At 32.0% G+C, this 15,742-nt stretch overlaps 2 protein-coding genes across 2 annotated transcripts; one reads left to right on the top strand and one right to left on the bottom strand.

The window, feature by feature from the left end:
• Positions 1–450: 450 nt before the first annotated feature.
• Positions 451–2,293, bottom strand: LOC133298168 (serine/threonine-protein kinase ATG1t-like). The gene is made up of 5 exons (XM_061497430.1): positions 1,967–2,293; positions 1,647–1,764; positions 1,489–1,547; positions 1,158–1,168; positions 451–733 (listed from the first exon to the last, which is right to left on the bottom strand). Exons 1-5 carry the CDS (start codon positions 2,231–2,233, stop codon positions 451–453), a joined length of 738 nt encoding a protein of 245 aa, XP_061353414.1. The 5' UTR covers positions 2,234–2,293.
• Positions 2,294–14,491: 12,198 nt separating this feature from the next.
• LOC133298169 (RING-H2 finger protein ATL78-like) lies at positions 14,492–15,450 on the top strand. The gene has a single exon (XM_061497431.1). The coding sequence runs from the start codon at positions 14,502–14,504 to the stop codon at positions 15,240–15,242; it is 741 nt and encodes a 246-aa protein (XP_061353415.1). The 5' UTR covers positions 14,492–14,501; the 3' UTR covers positions 15,243–15,450.
• The last annotated feature ends 292 nt before the right edge of the window (positions 15,451–15,742 follow it).

The raw sequence follows: 15,742 nt of genomic DNA, 5'->3' as shown, positions 1-15,742 counted from the left end.
GATGCACCGAATTTTCTAACCCTCCAATTCGCCCCGTCAAACCCACGTTGCTCTGTTCCATAGCCATCAGCCTCTGTTCCATATCATCAACTCTTGTCTCCATCCTTGATCGAACCATTCAACGCACTTGCAGGATCAAGTGCTTTGATACCAATTGATGGCACCAGAAGATTAACAGATAATAAACAGGAAAATATACTAAAACTTGAATTGCAATTGAGTTCTTACAAACAGTGATTAACGCTCAACAATGAAACAGTACTCAGAATGGACTACTGACAACGGACCGCTTGAGACACCTTGAAGGAAATTACAAATACTGAACCAGTAAAATACTCAGCTACTAACAATGGTTACTCTCAACGAGGAAGAAAACCCCACTCCCCATCAAGCTACCCATACTTTTCTTACAAACTTTCTAACTAACTTCCCTTACTCCCTTTTTCCTATTTAGCCACTGATTCCCTTCTCCCATTCCCCTCCCACATGGTATGCCCCATTCAACGCTTGCCACGTGTGCTCTTTTATAACAAACTCTCTTGCAGTGCTTTTCTTCTCAACAGCCAGCACTATCTGTTTCACCAAGCCTTGGCCACCCGAAGAAGCAATGGGCTGATGTTGATCACCCAACGAATCTGCCATGGCCTGCACATTTACTGTCATGGGCTGCTTGTCCGAATCTGTCAATGCAATGGGCTGATCACTATGGCCTTTGCCTTTATTCTGCTTCTTCCTACGTTCATAAACCCATTTTAGGGGTCCAACATTCTCTAACTAACTAACTCCCTACTTTCAGGCCCATCAGTATGAAAATGATACAGATTTGTTAGAAATGCCTCATAACTAATCATGGTTGGAGTGAGTCAGTGAGAAAGTGGCAAGGTTTGAAAAGTAAATGAGTAACTGAAAAAACTCAACAAATATTTTTCACTTTTATGAGTTTCTCTTTTCATTAGTCTTTTCACGAAAACACATTCTTACCATTTAGCATTTTTAAAAGATTTAACGGGCAAAGTAGGTTTAAGTTCTTAACTACTCCTAAATTTGCGGAGTTTATACTTGCAAGAATAACAAAAATAAAAGGCCTGCTCAACAGATAAATACAAAATTTTAAATCTGAAGTATCTACTACGAGGTAGTTAATTGGGTAAATTTACAAATTCAAAAACTGTAAGCAAAAGAACATGATCAAAATTTCTAAGAACTTAACTATAGTATCCTCATCTGATTTTCATAAACAGTTCTAGTTATACACTAAAGAGGAACTGATAGCTCTCAGTATTTACCTAGAGATGAAATTAATTACTTGTAAGTCCTCTTCATATAAATTCTAATGCATAAGGCATCTCAAACGATAGTGTTAGTAACATTAATCACTCAAGATTTTCTTATTTAAAAGACTGTTCCATTCTATGTCGTAAAATATATATATATATATATATATATATATATATATATATATATATATATATATATTTCCAGTTTTACCTCAGGTTTCAAGTCTCTATGGATGATGCCGTGAGAGTGTAATACTTGTAGACCAGAGCCTGCACCACACAATTCAATTTGTGTTAATTGCCAAGCTAGTAAGCACCAGAATCAGAAGCAATATTTCAAGATGATAGAGAATGCAGATAAAAAATAACCAAGCTGCTGCATGAATTTTTTAGCTGTTTGTTGTTGAACTCTCCCATGGCATCGAATATAAGAAGCCAAATTCCCTCCAGCACAAAACTCCATGACCAGGTACACACATTGATCAGCCTAACTACCAAACAACAAGCTTCAACCAACGAACAACATGGAAATCAACATTACCCATAAAAAAAAAATTATACATTTTCAACATATTCCATCATAAGACCAAAATTAACAAAAAGGGTAGGAAAATAAAATGGAAAATTATCCACCAGAGCAATGAAGATTGGGAAATGAAATAAAAACATTAAAAAAAAAAGAACAGAACCTGGAAGAAGTGGAGAAGGCGAATAATATTGGGATGTTTAACAGAGGACAAGAAATTGATCTCGCAGTCCAAGCAATCTTTGAGGTGACGGTTTAGTTTGGAGAGAAAAACCTGTTTCACCGCCACCTCTTCACATCTTGGTCTCTGCTCCGCTTTCCACACTGTTGAGAAAGAACCCTCTCCGATTTTGGATTTCAAAACATAGTAATCTTTTCCCACTCCAAATTCTACCACCCTCGCCAATTTTCCTTTGCTTTCACATTCCATTCCTGTTCAAATGTTCAATCCAACACATTCACAACATTCATTTTCACACCCTTACTGGTTCCCAATCTTTCTGTACCACATATGTTCTGTGTCGAAGGTTATGGAACTTGTATGTAATGCTGTCTCTCTCTTTGACATACACGTGGAATCTCATGTTTCTATGTTACCAGAGATTATAAAAAGGATAATAGTTTTATCATTTAATACGATAACTATTATCTCTTACATGTTCATTTATATGTTCAAGAAAAAGAGAAAAAGTAAAGTGAGATCCTTGAATTTGCTTTAAATTTGTGTGTAGATTTTTTCTTAATAAATTCACTATAAAAGTGGATAAATGTATACAAATTCATATTCTATATTCAAAATTTTAAAATATTATAATATAATCTAACAGAATTTAACAAGTACGTGTACTAAATTCTAAAAATTTAACACATAATTAATCAATCAAGGTTTTTATAATTATTTGACAAATTTATTAAAATTATAAATAAAAAATAAATAAATCATTGATATATTTATTTATATAATAATCGATTTTTTATTTTTGAAAATATTTAAATAAATTTATTAGTGTATAAAAATGGATGAAGTATAAGTACGAATGTTATCTTGTTTTCTTTTTTTATTTACGATCAATTTTTATGTCAAGACTATAGTGATTCAAAATTCTGAATAGAGATAAAAGAATACAAATTTAATAAGCAGAAAATACAACTTTATAATTACTAATTTTAATCTTATTTAACAAGAAACAAGATAAAAATAAAAATAAATACAACTTTATTTATTTTTAATATTCTAACAAAAGATTACACAAATTATAAGAAAATGTTGCCTAGAAATGAGACAAGGGTGAGGACAAGTATAAGGCAGATAGGAGAGAATATAGGGTTCATAAACATGACTGGTGTATTATGCAACTTAGATCAATTACATGACTGGTTCATTGATTCTTATGATTCGAATCAATGATTTTCGGCAAATTTTTATAACACTGCTTTATTCATCGACTGCCAAAACTGTATTATATGAGGCCAACTTAGTTTACCCAATACTCCATTAAGGCAGAGCATTAAGGCGACCCAATCGATCCAATCAAGACGGAGTAATTGACTTAGTATTAATAAATTTCCTTCTTGTTGTAATCAATTTAGCCCATGCATTGGGCTTAACCTAATTAGTTTGAGTTTAACCTAACCCAATGTCGATTGGATGTTTTTATTGGGTCAACATAATCTCAGCCCCGGTGATGACCCAACGACTGCTCATATTTGAAATAGTTCGACTTGATATTTAGATAAATTATACAAATTTTGACATTATGAATAGTCATGAAAATTCATAATTAAAATTAAGAGATGTTTTATAATATGTTCTTTGAAATGATTTATGTCAATGTAAATTTTGGTATTGATTATATCAATATAATTATTCAAATGTACAAGCGGTTTCACTTTGCCCCAAAGATAGACATTGATGTCCCATCCATGGAAAATGGGGTATCAAATCTAGTACAATCTCAATGTTTTCTCAACCGTTAGACATTGGCCAGGGTTAACGGTGTTGGGTTTTGGTCTTTCACTAAAGTTTAATAGGATTTAATATGTAAGAAGAGCTCAAGAAACCTAAAGCTCATTCAGCTTAGGGCTAGGGTTTCTTGGAATCTATATATATTCTACACTTATAGTCATCAACCTAACTAGTCTTCACTTGTAGTTGTAGAGGCTGAGGTAAGGTCATCTCCCTGAAAATGAGAGAATGTCCACACACTTCCTATTTCCCCTTTAGACATAGTCTGGAAGATTTGTCACTGTCCAGCTTCAAAGAGGTTGTTTGTGCTGTGGTGCTGAGGTGAGTACGTGAAGAGGAATCGTACATGCGAAGATTCTGCATGAGATATGCGCACCAAGAGGTAATTGTGAAACGATGATGATTCGATAAGCATACCAATGTACTAGGTCCTAAATCGCTTTCGCATAAATCCAATAGTTTCTACAAATTGGTATCAGAGCCTTGGCTGTACATTGGTATGTGAATCTAGTTTCGATTTTCATGTAATTAGTTTTATTTCACGAAATATGACACCAAGAGTTTCTATGTTTAATGGTATGAATTTTGCATGAGTATCATTATAATTCCTTTCATTACAAATCAATTCTTTATTTGGTTTTGGCTTTAATCCATGGTAGATATTTTTTGTATTTTCTTGGGTTGTAACAAGTAGGGGTGTTCGTGGTCTGGATTGGATCGGTTTTGAAAGTAAAAATCATCTGATCCAATCCTTTCGGTTTGATCATGTAATCATCCATTCGGTTTGAAATTTTTTTCAAATCCAATCCGATCCACATTTATTCAGTTTGGATTTGATCAATTTTCAATTTTTTTAAAAGTCTAAAATTTGTATGATGATTATTGTGCAAATAACATATCTTTTGTATATATTGGCTTTGTAAAGTTTGTATGATGATTATTGTGCAATCTAGAACTATCAGTAAACGATAATCTAATTTTCAATATATTATAACAAAAAGTTGAATTATCTTTTTTTACCTCCAACAAAAAATTTACAATGTGGTTTCCTGAGATACAGAAACCCAAATTTTTATCCTACAGAGAAGCTGTTGTACAACAATAATTCATGTAATAAAAATATATAATGTAGCCTACAAATATATATATATATATATATATATATATATATATATATATATATATATATATGGCATGAAAGGGGACAGAATTACGAGAAGAACGATGGGGCAAATTCAACAATTATATGCCCAAGTAGAGGGGGCAAATTTCCCCCCACCGCCCCTGCCATTAACTCGCCAAAAAACGAGTTAGTATACCTGCATCCGCCCAAAAATGATCCAGCAGGCCTCGTCTCACTTTTGAGAGTAGGCTAAAAAACTCGATTCACCGGGTCGAACCTGTTTTGCCGGTCCTATGCCCAAGTCTAATTAATTTAAGTAGTGTTGATATTTTTTTACCATCCTTCATAATTGACCCATTAAGATGGCCAACTAAGCATAATTTGTCCTAAAACAACTGGGAACCCAATTGAAATTGAGCCTTGAATTTTTCTACTTGGGCTTAACATTTGATCTCTTAATTTTAATCAAACTCAACATATTTGCTCTTGCATGCACTAAAGCAATAAGCACCCGTTAGGATGAACTTTTTTTTTCCCCCAAAAATTGCATTTTTTTTATAACAAAGCATTTCTCACTATAAATTTGTTTGAATGTTTGCTTTACAAAAACAAAAAATCACAAAAACTACTTCTTTTGGAAGCTAAAAATGTTAGCTTTGAAAAAAAAAAACAGAAGTCTAAAGTCAAATATTTCTTTTTAAAAAACTAAATATTTTTAAAAATATAAATAGCTTTAATTTTTATAAAAAAATATTTTTAAAATAAACAAGACATAAAAGCTGTTTTTTTTTTTTAAAAAAAGGCCAAACAAATGGACTCTAAATCAATGATAAACTTTTATAATAACATCATATAATAAAAGTAAAAAATTGCATATACACTCTTGTAGTTTCGCAAATACTCGCAATTCATACGTCCGATATCTTTAATCAACGACGGACTTCAACTGTAGTGTTGTTTTAGCTTTTCAAAGCAATCAGTGAACTCTACCTCAACATTTGTCTAGAGATTATATTTTTTTGGTTCTATGCTAAAGCACTAAGCTAATTCATTTTATAATTTTCCTACCCGATGATAATGTCGACATGATGATGTTGCCATTTTTTTTATATATAATATGTGTGCAGAAATGTAGGCTCTCAATTTCTGTGATTAGAAGATGCTACAACTTTCAATAAAGTTTTACACGAAATACTTAAAGTTAAAATGACTTATTCATAAAATGTCAACATAAAATATTAAAAATGAGTAAACTAATTTAATCGTATTAGTTGACCCGACAAGTAAAAATAAAGATTAGTGATGAAATTAGACTAAAGAAATTTCAAGTGTTGGACAGGAGTTGAAAATAGTTTAATTAGCTCATTATCACAATATAGAATTAAATATTTATCCAGTCTGGATCATCCTGTCAGGTAAAACTATGTCATCTTGGATATTTTTATTTTTCTTATTTAATTGATTAAAAATAGATATCATATTTCTCTCTCTTCATTTATTATCATTGATCCACATTTGTATGTTTATGATTTTCCGACTAGACAAATTCTTATATACAGTCACTTAATACCCTTGTGTGTGTATTTTTGTTATTTAATTGATCGAAAATAGATATCATATTTCTCACTTCATTTATTATCATTGATCCACCTTTATATGTTTATGATTCATCGACTGAACAAATCCTTATATTCAGTCACTTAATACCCGTAGATATCATATTTCTCTCTCTTCATTTATCATCATTGATCTACCTTTGTATGTTTATGATTTTCCGACTAGACAAATCCTTATGACTTAACACTACTAGAAAAGTGTTTATATCGACGGAAATTTTCGACGGAAGAAAAATTCCGTTGAAATTATTGACGGAATTTTCCACGGAATCCGTTTTTCGTCAAAAAATTCAACGAAAAATAGATTCCGTAAAACAAATTCGACGGAAAAAGGATTCCGTCGAAACTTTTCGACAGAATTTTTTGGACTTTTCGACGGAATATTGATTCCGTCGAAGAAATTCGACGAAAAAGACTTTCCGTCGAAAACTTTTGAAAAAAATAAAAGAAAAAGGAATTATATTTTTTGGATTTTTCGACGGAATTTTGATTCCGTCGAACAAATTCGACGGAAAAGGAATTCCGTCGAAAACTTTTCAAAATAAATAAAAGAAAAAGGACGAAGAGAAATTCGAAGAGAAATTATTACCCACGAAGAGAAATTCGACGACTTCATTTCCGTCGAAAATTCCGTCAAAAAAATAGCATTTTTTTAGTAGTGTAATACCCATGGTGAATGCAGACAGTGGCAGAGCCAAGGGGCTAGGGTTGGGGCTGCCCCCCCAAAAGTGGATCTCATCATTCTCTAGTAGTGGACAAAGCTGATAGTGCAATGGCGGAGGAGGCGTCTTTTTAGGGCTGAAATATGGGAGCAGAGGCTCCTTTTCTGATTGGGTCATCTGTGAAAGCGATTGTTGGGACTCGGGGTTTCTTTCGATGCAGAAAATTGCTCAACACAAGAAAGGCATTGGGTTTGAACGATAAAAGGTTTTCCTGATATGGTCTGTTTCAGAACAAAGGAAAACACAAAAAGATGATGTGGGAAGGGAAACATAGAGAGAACAGAGAAAAAAATTTCTTGGTATGATGATCCTTAGCCTGGAAAAAAAAATTCACCCCTTCAATCCTGGCTCCGCCACTAAATGTGTGTATATGTGTTCGCACGTGCACTTTGATTTTCTTATGTTGCATAAGAATTGTTTTCTCATGTTGTCACTCAAGTAGTGATGGGCCTGACACTTATTAAAAAAAAAATTACAAGTCGAATGGTCACAACATAACATGAGAAAACACTTCTCATGCAACATGAGAAATGTTTTTTCTTATATCTATATATGTTATTCTACGAATAATTTAACTCATGCCAAAAGTTAGTATATAATAATGCTAGCCTCCTCAATTATTTTTTTTAATATCTTGATAAACAAAAATATTCAATCATTTCTTCATGTAGTAATTAAGATAATTATTAAGAAAATAAGTTAGAAACACAAAAGAATTATTCTAATGCTATAGAAATCAATCATTGGCACCAGTCATAAGGAGAGAGAAAAAAACGTTAACGTGTATATGCACAAAGCTGGCTATTATATATATGGCCAAAACTTTTCTTATGTTGCATTATATTTCATATCTTATGTCATACAAACATTCTTATGTGGGTCCCTTTATTTAAGTTAATAAAAAAGTAAAAAAACTTAAAAAAATAAACATTGTGAGATAATCGGAGATGATTTCTCTCCGGCAGCAGGAGAAAATCATCTCCATATATATATATATATATATATATATATATATATATATTTATATATATTCTTGCAGTTACTGCATATAAGTTATCTGCATTTAATCTCAAAACGACGTCGTTTTGATATTGAAATCTTAAAAAATTATAAATATAAAGACTATTATAATCCTGAAATAAATTAAAATTACAAAAACACCATGATTTCTGTCCCAAAACGACGTCGTATTGGACTTACTGCAGATAATTTATATGCAATAACTGCAGAAAAGCGAACTCATATATATATATATATATATATATATATATATATATATATATATATATATATGGGGAAGGATCTGTTTACAAATTTTTTTTACAAATTTTTGCAAATTACACTATGTACTCCAGGGAGAACATAGTGTAACCTAGTGTTCTCCCGGGAGTATATAGTGTAGTTTATAAGAGTTTGTAAACAAAAAATTTATAAATATAACCCTCCCCTATATACATACATATATATATATGTGTGTGTGTGTGTGTGTGTGTGTGTGTGTGTGTGTGTATGTGTGTGTGTGTGTGTGTGTTTATGAGGTAGGATCCTTTGACACCAGTGTCAAATTTGAAATTTGGCACCTCATCTGAGAGCCATTAGATCAAAAAAAATCAATGACTCTGATTTGTAAACATGTGACACCATTGATATTTTTTTATCTAATGGCTCTCAGATGAGGTGTTAAATGTCAAATTTGACACTGGTATCAAAGGATCATATATATATAGGGGTAAACATTTCTGCAGCCACTTTAGATAAGATTATCTACAGCTACCCAAAAACTACGTCGTTTTGATTAATGAAGGGTGTTTATATAATTTTAGGTGAATTAATTAAGGCTGTTTTCGTAATTTTATTTATTTTTTTATCATATGCATTTTACTGAAACACTCTTTATTAATTCTCCTAAAATTACAAAAACACTTTTCATTAATCAAAATGACGTAGTTTTTGGGATAGCTATAGATAACTTTATCTAAAGTGATTGTAGAAATATATTTTTTCCATATATATATATATGGGAAAGAGAGATGACCTTTGCATACTCGTCAATTTACCTCTTAGCAATTAATAAACAGCAAAATTTAAAGTTTTATCGGTTAAAGTCGTAACGCTTGCAAAACCATATATAAGTAGGTAAATTGGTAATTAACAAGGGATTTAGTAGGCGAAACATTAAGTAGAATATATAATCCTTAAAGGCACTTAGAAAGTTCAACTACAAGATATTGGAAGGAGATAATTTAATCTTGCTTGCACAGACAATAGGCAGGAATATTGTCCATTGCTGTCCTTTTAACCTCAAGCACACTTGGCAAGTTCATTATATTATTGTGGTTTGTGAAATGCATGTTTATACTCTCGACATATACAAGCTATTTGTGGAAAGTAGGCACTTAAGTTATGGCTGGTCAAATCCCAACCATAGTGCTGTATAACAACTGGAGTAAGTAATTAAACATAAACCAGAGAAAGATAATAATGATTAATGAGACAAGTTGATCATGGATTATTTATGAAACTATTAAGCGGGTTGGAGAATTGCATAATTATACACCATTAATTACATATTATGCAATGCAAGCTTTCACTTTCACCTGTTAAATCAACCACTTGTGAGTGATGAATTGTGATAAGCAAGCCAATTACGCGCGTCTCAGTCAGGTTATATCGGATTGGATTGGACACACGGCAAACCCATCATGTATTCCATTACCAAATTAGCGTTTGTCCCTCAATCCGTTACGCGTAGTTATATTGGTGCCTGTTGGCTTCTCAAAATCTCCAATTGCTAAAGCCTTTCATTTTGGTGACACTATATTCGTCTGTTTTTCATCGAACAATTATGTTAAAATGATAAAGAAATAATATTATATGCAAACAATTACAAGTAAATATTTTTTTTAATAAATTTTTATATAATATAAAAATACTATTTATATAGAATTACTTTACAAAAATGTATTTTATATTCTCGTAGTTTTGCTTTTGTCTCTCGCTTTCTGGCTTTCTTTCTTTTACGGGGCCAGTGCCAGTCCATTCGAAGTCATTAAAGATAACTTAAATAGAAGTTAAGTGGCAACACTTTACGACATTTTGCAATTTTTTATTTTTAACCATATCACCTGCTTACTTTGTATTCCCACCGTTTTTTCAACTTTTCAGTTTTCATATTTTTCATATTTAATTTGATAATCATGCCTTCTTTGTTACCGGAAGTGTCTTACAACTGGGGTAATAATACAGTTATCATTACATAATAATTGGCATTAAAATAATAAACATTGACCTTAGCTCCTAATATATGCTTAAAGAATCATATTTCATGTCAAAGAAAGAATAATATTTACTGATATGAATAATCATGCCTTATTTATTCGTGCATATACTTCGCACTTTGGATACTTCATATTAGAGTTTGATTTGAATAATTTGATGGCATAGAGGCTTTGATAGTGGTTTGTTTTAGAATGTCCAATAGCCTTTCACTGAAAAAAAGTTTATCTTTTTAAATGACACAACTTATATCTTTTCATTTTCATAAAGAGGTGGAACCCACACCTTTATTTTTTTTTGTCAACTCTCTCTTCTCCTTTATCTATCTCTTTATCTCTCTTAAAATGACACAACTTTACATCCTTTAAAATGACATACACTTTTTTCTATATATCTGTGTGTGTGTGCGCGCGCGCACACGCGCGCGCAATAGTGTAAAAATAATAAGTCATATATTAAATCTTAATAATTAATTTTCATGCATTTAACAGTTATGATTTATTAAGTCACACTCATTAATTAATTATTAATTCTGAATAATTGCAACTATTATATTTACACAAATCAATAGTTAAGATTTGCTGTAAAACTTATTATTCTTAGATCGGTATAAATTGATCATATCTCTTATAAAAGTTAAGTTTAATAAAATTAATATGAAAAAAATATGTATTCTTTTAAAGAACAAACATTTAAGTTAAAATTATTATTTTTATTTAATATTTAAATTAAAAAACCCACTTTCTTTTACCATAATTTATGTTTCTATCATCATAAATCACAGTAATTTGATTAAAATAATACAATTTTATATCCATAAAGAAAAGACTAACACTAATCCAATTAATATATATTGGGTTCGTTTTTTCTGCAGTCAATATAGATAAGTTATCTACATTGAGCTCAAAACGACGTCATTTTGGAGCAAAAATCAAGGTATTTTTGTAATTATAATTTATTTTAGGTTATAATAATATTTCTCATTATAATTTTTTAATCTTTCAATTCAAAACGGCGTCGTTTTAGGAATTAATGTAGATAACTTATCTATATCCACTGTAGAAACATTAAAGCCATATATATATATATGGAAAAAATATTTTTCTGGCAACTTGAGATAAATTTATCTCCGGCCACCCCAAAACTACGTCGTTTTGTTTATTTATTTTCTTATATTAATTGATTCACCTTTGAATAGTTATGATTTTCTTTTTCTCTCTTCCTTTATCAACATTGATCTATCTTTGTACGGTTATGATTTAGTAGCCGAAGATAAAATTATCTCAAGCAGCTTGAGAAACGATAAGCTCTCTCTCTCTCTCTCTCTCTATATATATATATATATATATATATATATATATATATATATATAAATATATAAATCTTAGAAACACAAAATATTATAGCTTTTATTAAATATTGCAAATAATATATACTCATTTTCGCATGACTTAATAAAAATTTAAAATAGGCATCACCAACACTAAAAGCATTAAGTATTTTTAAAGGGTAACATTATATTTATAAATTTTTTGTTTACAAATTCTTAGAAATTATATTATGTCTTACTGGTAAGACACTCTTGAATGAAGTCTTATCGATAAGACATAGTGTAGTTTGTAAAAAAAAAATATTATCAATATAATCCTTCTCATTTTTAAATGGCAAAAAGTTGTATGTTTAAATTTAAATTGAATGTTATATTTACAAATTCTTTATTTATAAAATCTTATTAACTAAATTATCTCTTACCGCTAAAACAACATATACTTCTCCTCAGTTTAATAGATATCCTGATTCATGTTTCCAAGCAAATTCTAGTTGAAGACGAAGCACGTGAAGCACATTTGTTTATTATTCACAAACAACAAAAGAAGATAATCTAGTCACTCATCCATCATCATGCTAAAATGTCGTTATTGTTTTCCCTCCGAAGTGACCTCTCTTTCCCTTACCCTTATCTCTCCCTGGATGTGGGCCCATTGCAACAACGTTGGTGATCCAACCCACAGATATATCCCCTTTTTTTGCTTTAATTTAATCCAACCCACAAGATTTATTTGTTTATTTATTTTACTAATGAGATTAATTCATTTGGTAACGTAGAATGCCAAGGCCAAGTTGTTTGTCTAAGAATCAAACATACATCTAGAGTTTGTTCTTTGTGCATAATCTGCTTACCCGCTATGCCGCTCCTGAATCCTGACTCCAAAAGTTGTATCCAAATTTGAACCCCGTTCTTTTGCAGTTCTCAAACTCGTAATGCTATTCAAGCCAAGCCAAGATTGCTAGAGCTGGAGCTTTATATATTTTAATCAAAAGCAAACTAACTAAAAAAATGTCAAAAACCAAAGAAAGATAACAGCCCCCTTGACTTTTCTCCACGTACCTTTCTTCATAAATCTTACAATATCCAAACCTTGAACGCAATTACTTTCCGCCTTCAATACGCGGTTTTTTAAGCCGAAAAGTACACAGTTAGAGACAAACAATCAGATTGAGATCAAATTTGGCTTATACAGGAGCCACAACTTGGAAATCCAAGAGATTGTGATCTAACCACTTGCACATGATGTGAAGATCTTAAAATAATTCCTTATGCCAACAGAAAGATATATGGGGCCATTTTGGATATAAACGTATTCTGATATGATATGCCACTAAAACATTGCAAACATGCTATGTGGAAATACAGGGAGGATAAAAAATAAAAAATAAAATTATGATGATCAGATCAAATGATAGTAGCTTAGTTGGTATTAAGAAACTGAACAAGTGGGGTGGAAGTATATGTTCGATCCTCCACAGTATAATTTTTGAAGGGATTTAAAATCTTAATCTCGAATTTGCCCTGAATCAGACTAATCGCAAAGTAATTAACCAATTGAAAAATTTCAAAAAAAAAATTACGATAATTAGCAACAAAATATAGCATTATTGTGCAACAAAATGTAACCTATCATACAATGGAGTGCAAAAACAAAAAAAATCCTATTTCAACAAAAAAAAAAGGAGATCCTAGGACTCCCAGAAACTAAAACAATCAACTAAAATGATTTCTATCATTCTGATTAAAGTTCATAGGGTCTTCTCAAATTACAAATCAACATCAAAACGAAGAATTTCCTTTTCTACTTCCTGTTTTTTTTTTTTTTCTTGGCTTTTGTTATGTAGTAGCAAGGAATAATCCCATGACTAATGAAGAATGATGTTCAAATTTAATTTAGAACCTCTATTTGTTGCACCGTACGCTGTACACTGTCGGTTGTGTTGATTCTTCACCCAAAGGGAGAATGGAAAGGAAAAGAAAAGAAAATCCTTTACCTGAACTCTTTCCTGTGGGCAAGTACGGATAAGGCAACTGGGCTAATCCTTTTCATTTGGGACCCAAAAGATGGGACATATATAAATGGTCCTTGGGGCTCATCCTTTTCATTGGGACCCAAAAGATGGCACATAAATTATAATACCTTGGAATCGAAAGCATATTTTTCAATTTTCAACTTTCTTATTAGGAAGCTTCCCAATTCCTTCCTGTGCTCGTGGGGTCCCTCCGGGAACAGTATTACGATGTATGAACAAAATAAAATAAATGAAGGTATATTTGTATTTATGTTTAATTTTTAATATATCAAGATCATTAGTTAAAATGTTAAAATTATATAGAAGAACCTTATTCTTCATGTATATATAATATAAGAAAGAAAATTGCCACGCGGCAAATCCTGCTGCGTGAAAAGTGGGATTGAATGGACCCATCTTGATTAGAAAGCCAATTACAAAAGCTTCAGTAAGTGGAGGATCCATATGCTTGGAATCTATCTACAACCGGCGACAACAAAGACAAAGATAGAAACCCTCAATCTTACCACAACCCTTAGGAATATTCTAATTACTAAGCATTCAGTCACTAATTTATAATACAGTTTCATACTCCAATAAAAGCCATACACCAAATCCAACCCTTGTGAACTTCCCTATATATAATCCACCCTATGCAACCACCCACAAGAACCTCCCAACTCATTAATATACCTCCAACAAAAATGTATGCTTCAACTTCATTTACTTCACCACTCCTCCATGACCTTCTTAAGGACTTCCACTCAAGAAGGTTACTCTTTCATTCCCCACTTTACCAATCATCCAACTCAGCCAACCCCCCAGCTTCCACAAACACCCATGATTCAGCAGAATCATATCTTGGAGATGGTAATTTTGATGCAAATGTTGTTATGGTACTCTCAGTCCTATTGTGCGCTCTTATTTGCTCACTTGGTTTGAACTCCATCATAAGGTGTGCGTTAAGGTGTTCAAATTTAGTTGTTAGTGACTCAGGGAACAACCCTCCAGCTAGAGTGGTCAACACAGGAATCAAGAAGAAAGCTCTCAAGACTTTCCCCACAGTAAGCTACTCTGCTGAACTAAACCTTCCAAGTTTGGATTCAGAGTGTGTGATATGCCTCTCAGAGTTCACTATTGGTGAAAGGGTGCGTATTTTGCCAAAGTGCAACCATGGTTTCCATGTTCGTTGCATTGACAAATGGCTAAGTTCACACTCTTCTTGCCCCAAGTGCAGACAGTGCCTTATTGAGACTTGTCAAAAGATTGTTGGGTGCAGCCAAGCTAGTACATCACAACCACCTGTGTTGCCAGTGACAGGAACCATTGTAACCGTAACCATAGCACCACTGGAGCAAGAAGGTTTGGTGCGTAATTACAGGGAAGTTCGCTAATTTAGTACTCCTTCCTAGCTAGATTGTTAAAATTTGCCCTGTGCCTCGATTTTGTACTAGAATTAATGCCTTCAGTTCTGGTTCAGACACAATCAATCATACTCTATATAGTGGTTATTGGTGAGTGTGTGTAAAGTAGAAACTCCTAGAAGTTGTTTTAGTTTTACCCCCTTCCCCCAACAAAATGTACAAAACTGGTTCAAATTGTAATTGCATTCTTTTCAATAATATTGTAAAGTACTTACTTTAATTTAACAGGTCTCAACAAAATCAGGTTAGATGGCTTACGCAACTAAGTTAAGATGCTGAATTGGGAAATCACTATAGCAATTCCAACTCTTTTAAGTGAATCAACTTAAGTTTATTAGTATTTTCTTCTTTTATGTCTTCTTATGATGGGTCACCACAATGGGTGTGTGACTAATACCCCATATAATGGTGTAGCTAAATGTTGTTAGTAAAATTCAAACGCTTACATTATGAGTAAATTTGCTCATTTG

The sequence above is a fragment of the Gastrolobium bilobum genome, unplaced genomic scaffold (genome assembly GCF_033153095.1).
Source record: "Gastrolobium bilobum isolate Gb01-03AN ecotype WA unplaced genomic scaffold, APGP_CSIRO_Gbil_v1 utg12372, whole genome shotgun sequence".
NCBI lineage: Eukaryota > Viridiplantae > Streptophyta > Magnoliopsida > Fabales > Fabaceae > Gastrolobium > Gastrolobium bilobum.
Note: the sequence above shows the minus strand (reverse complement) of the source record. Positions and strands in the feature narration are given on the sequence as shown.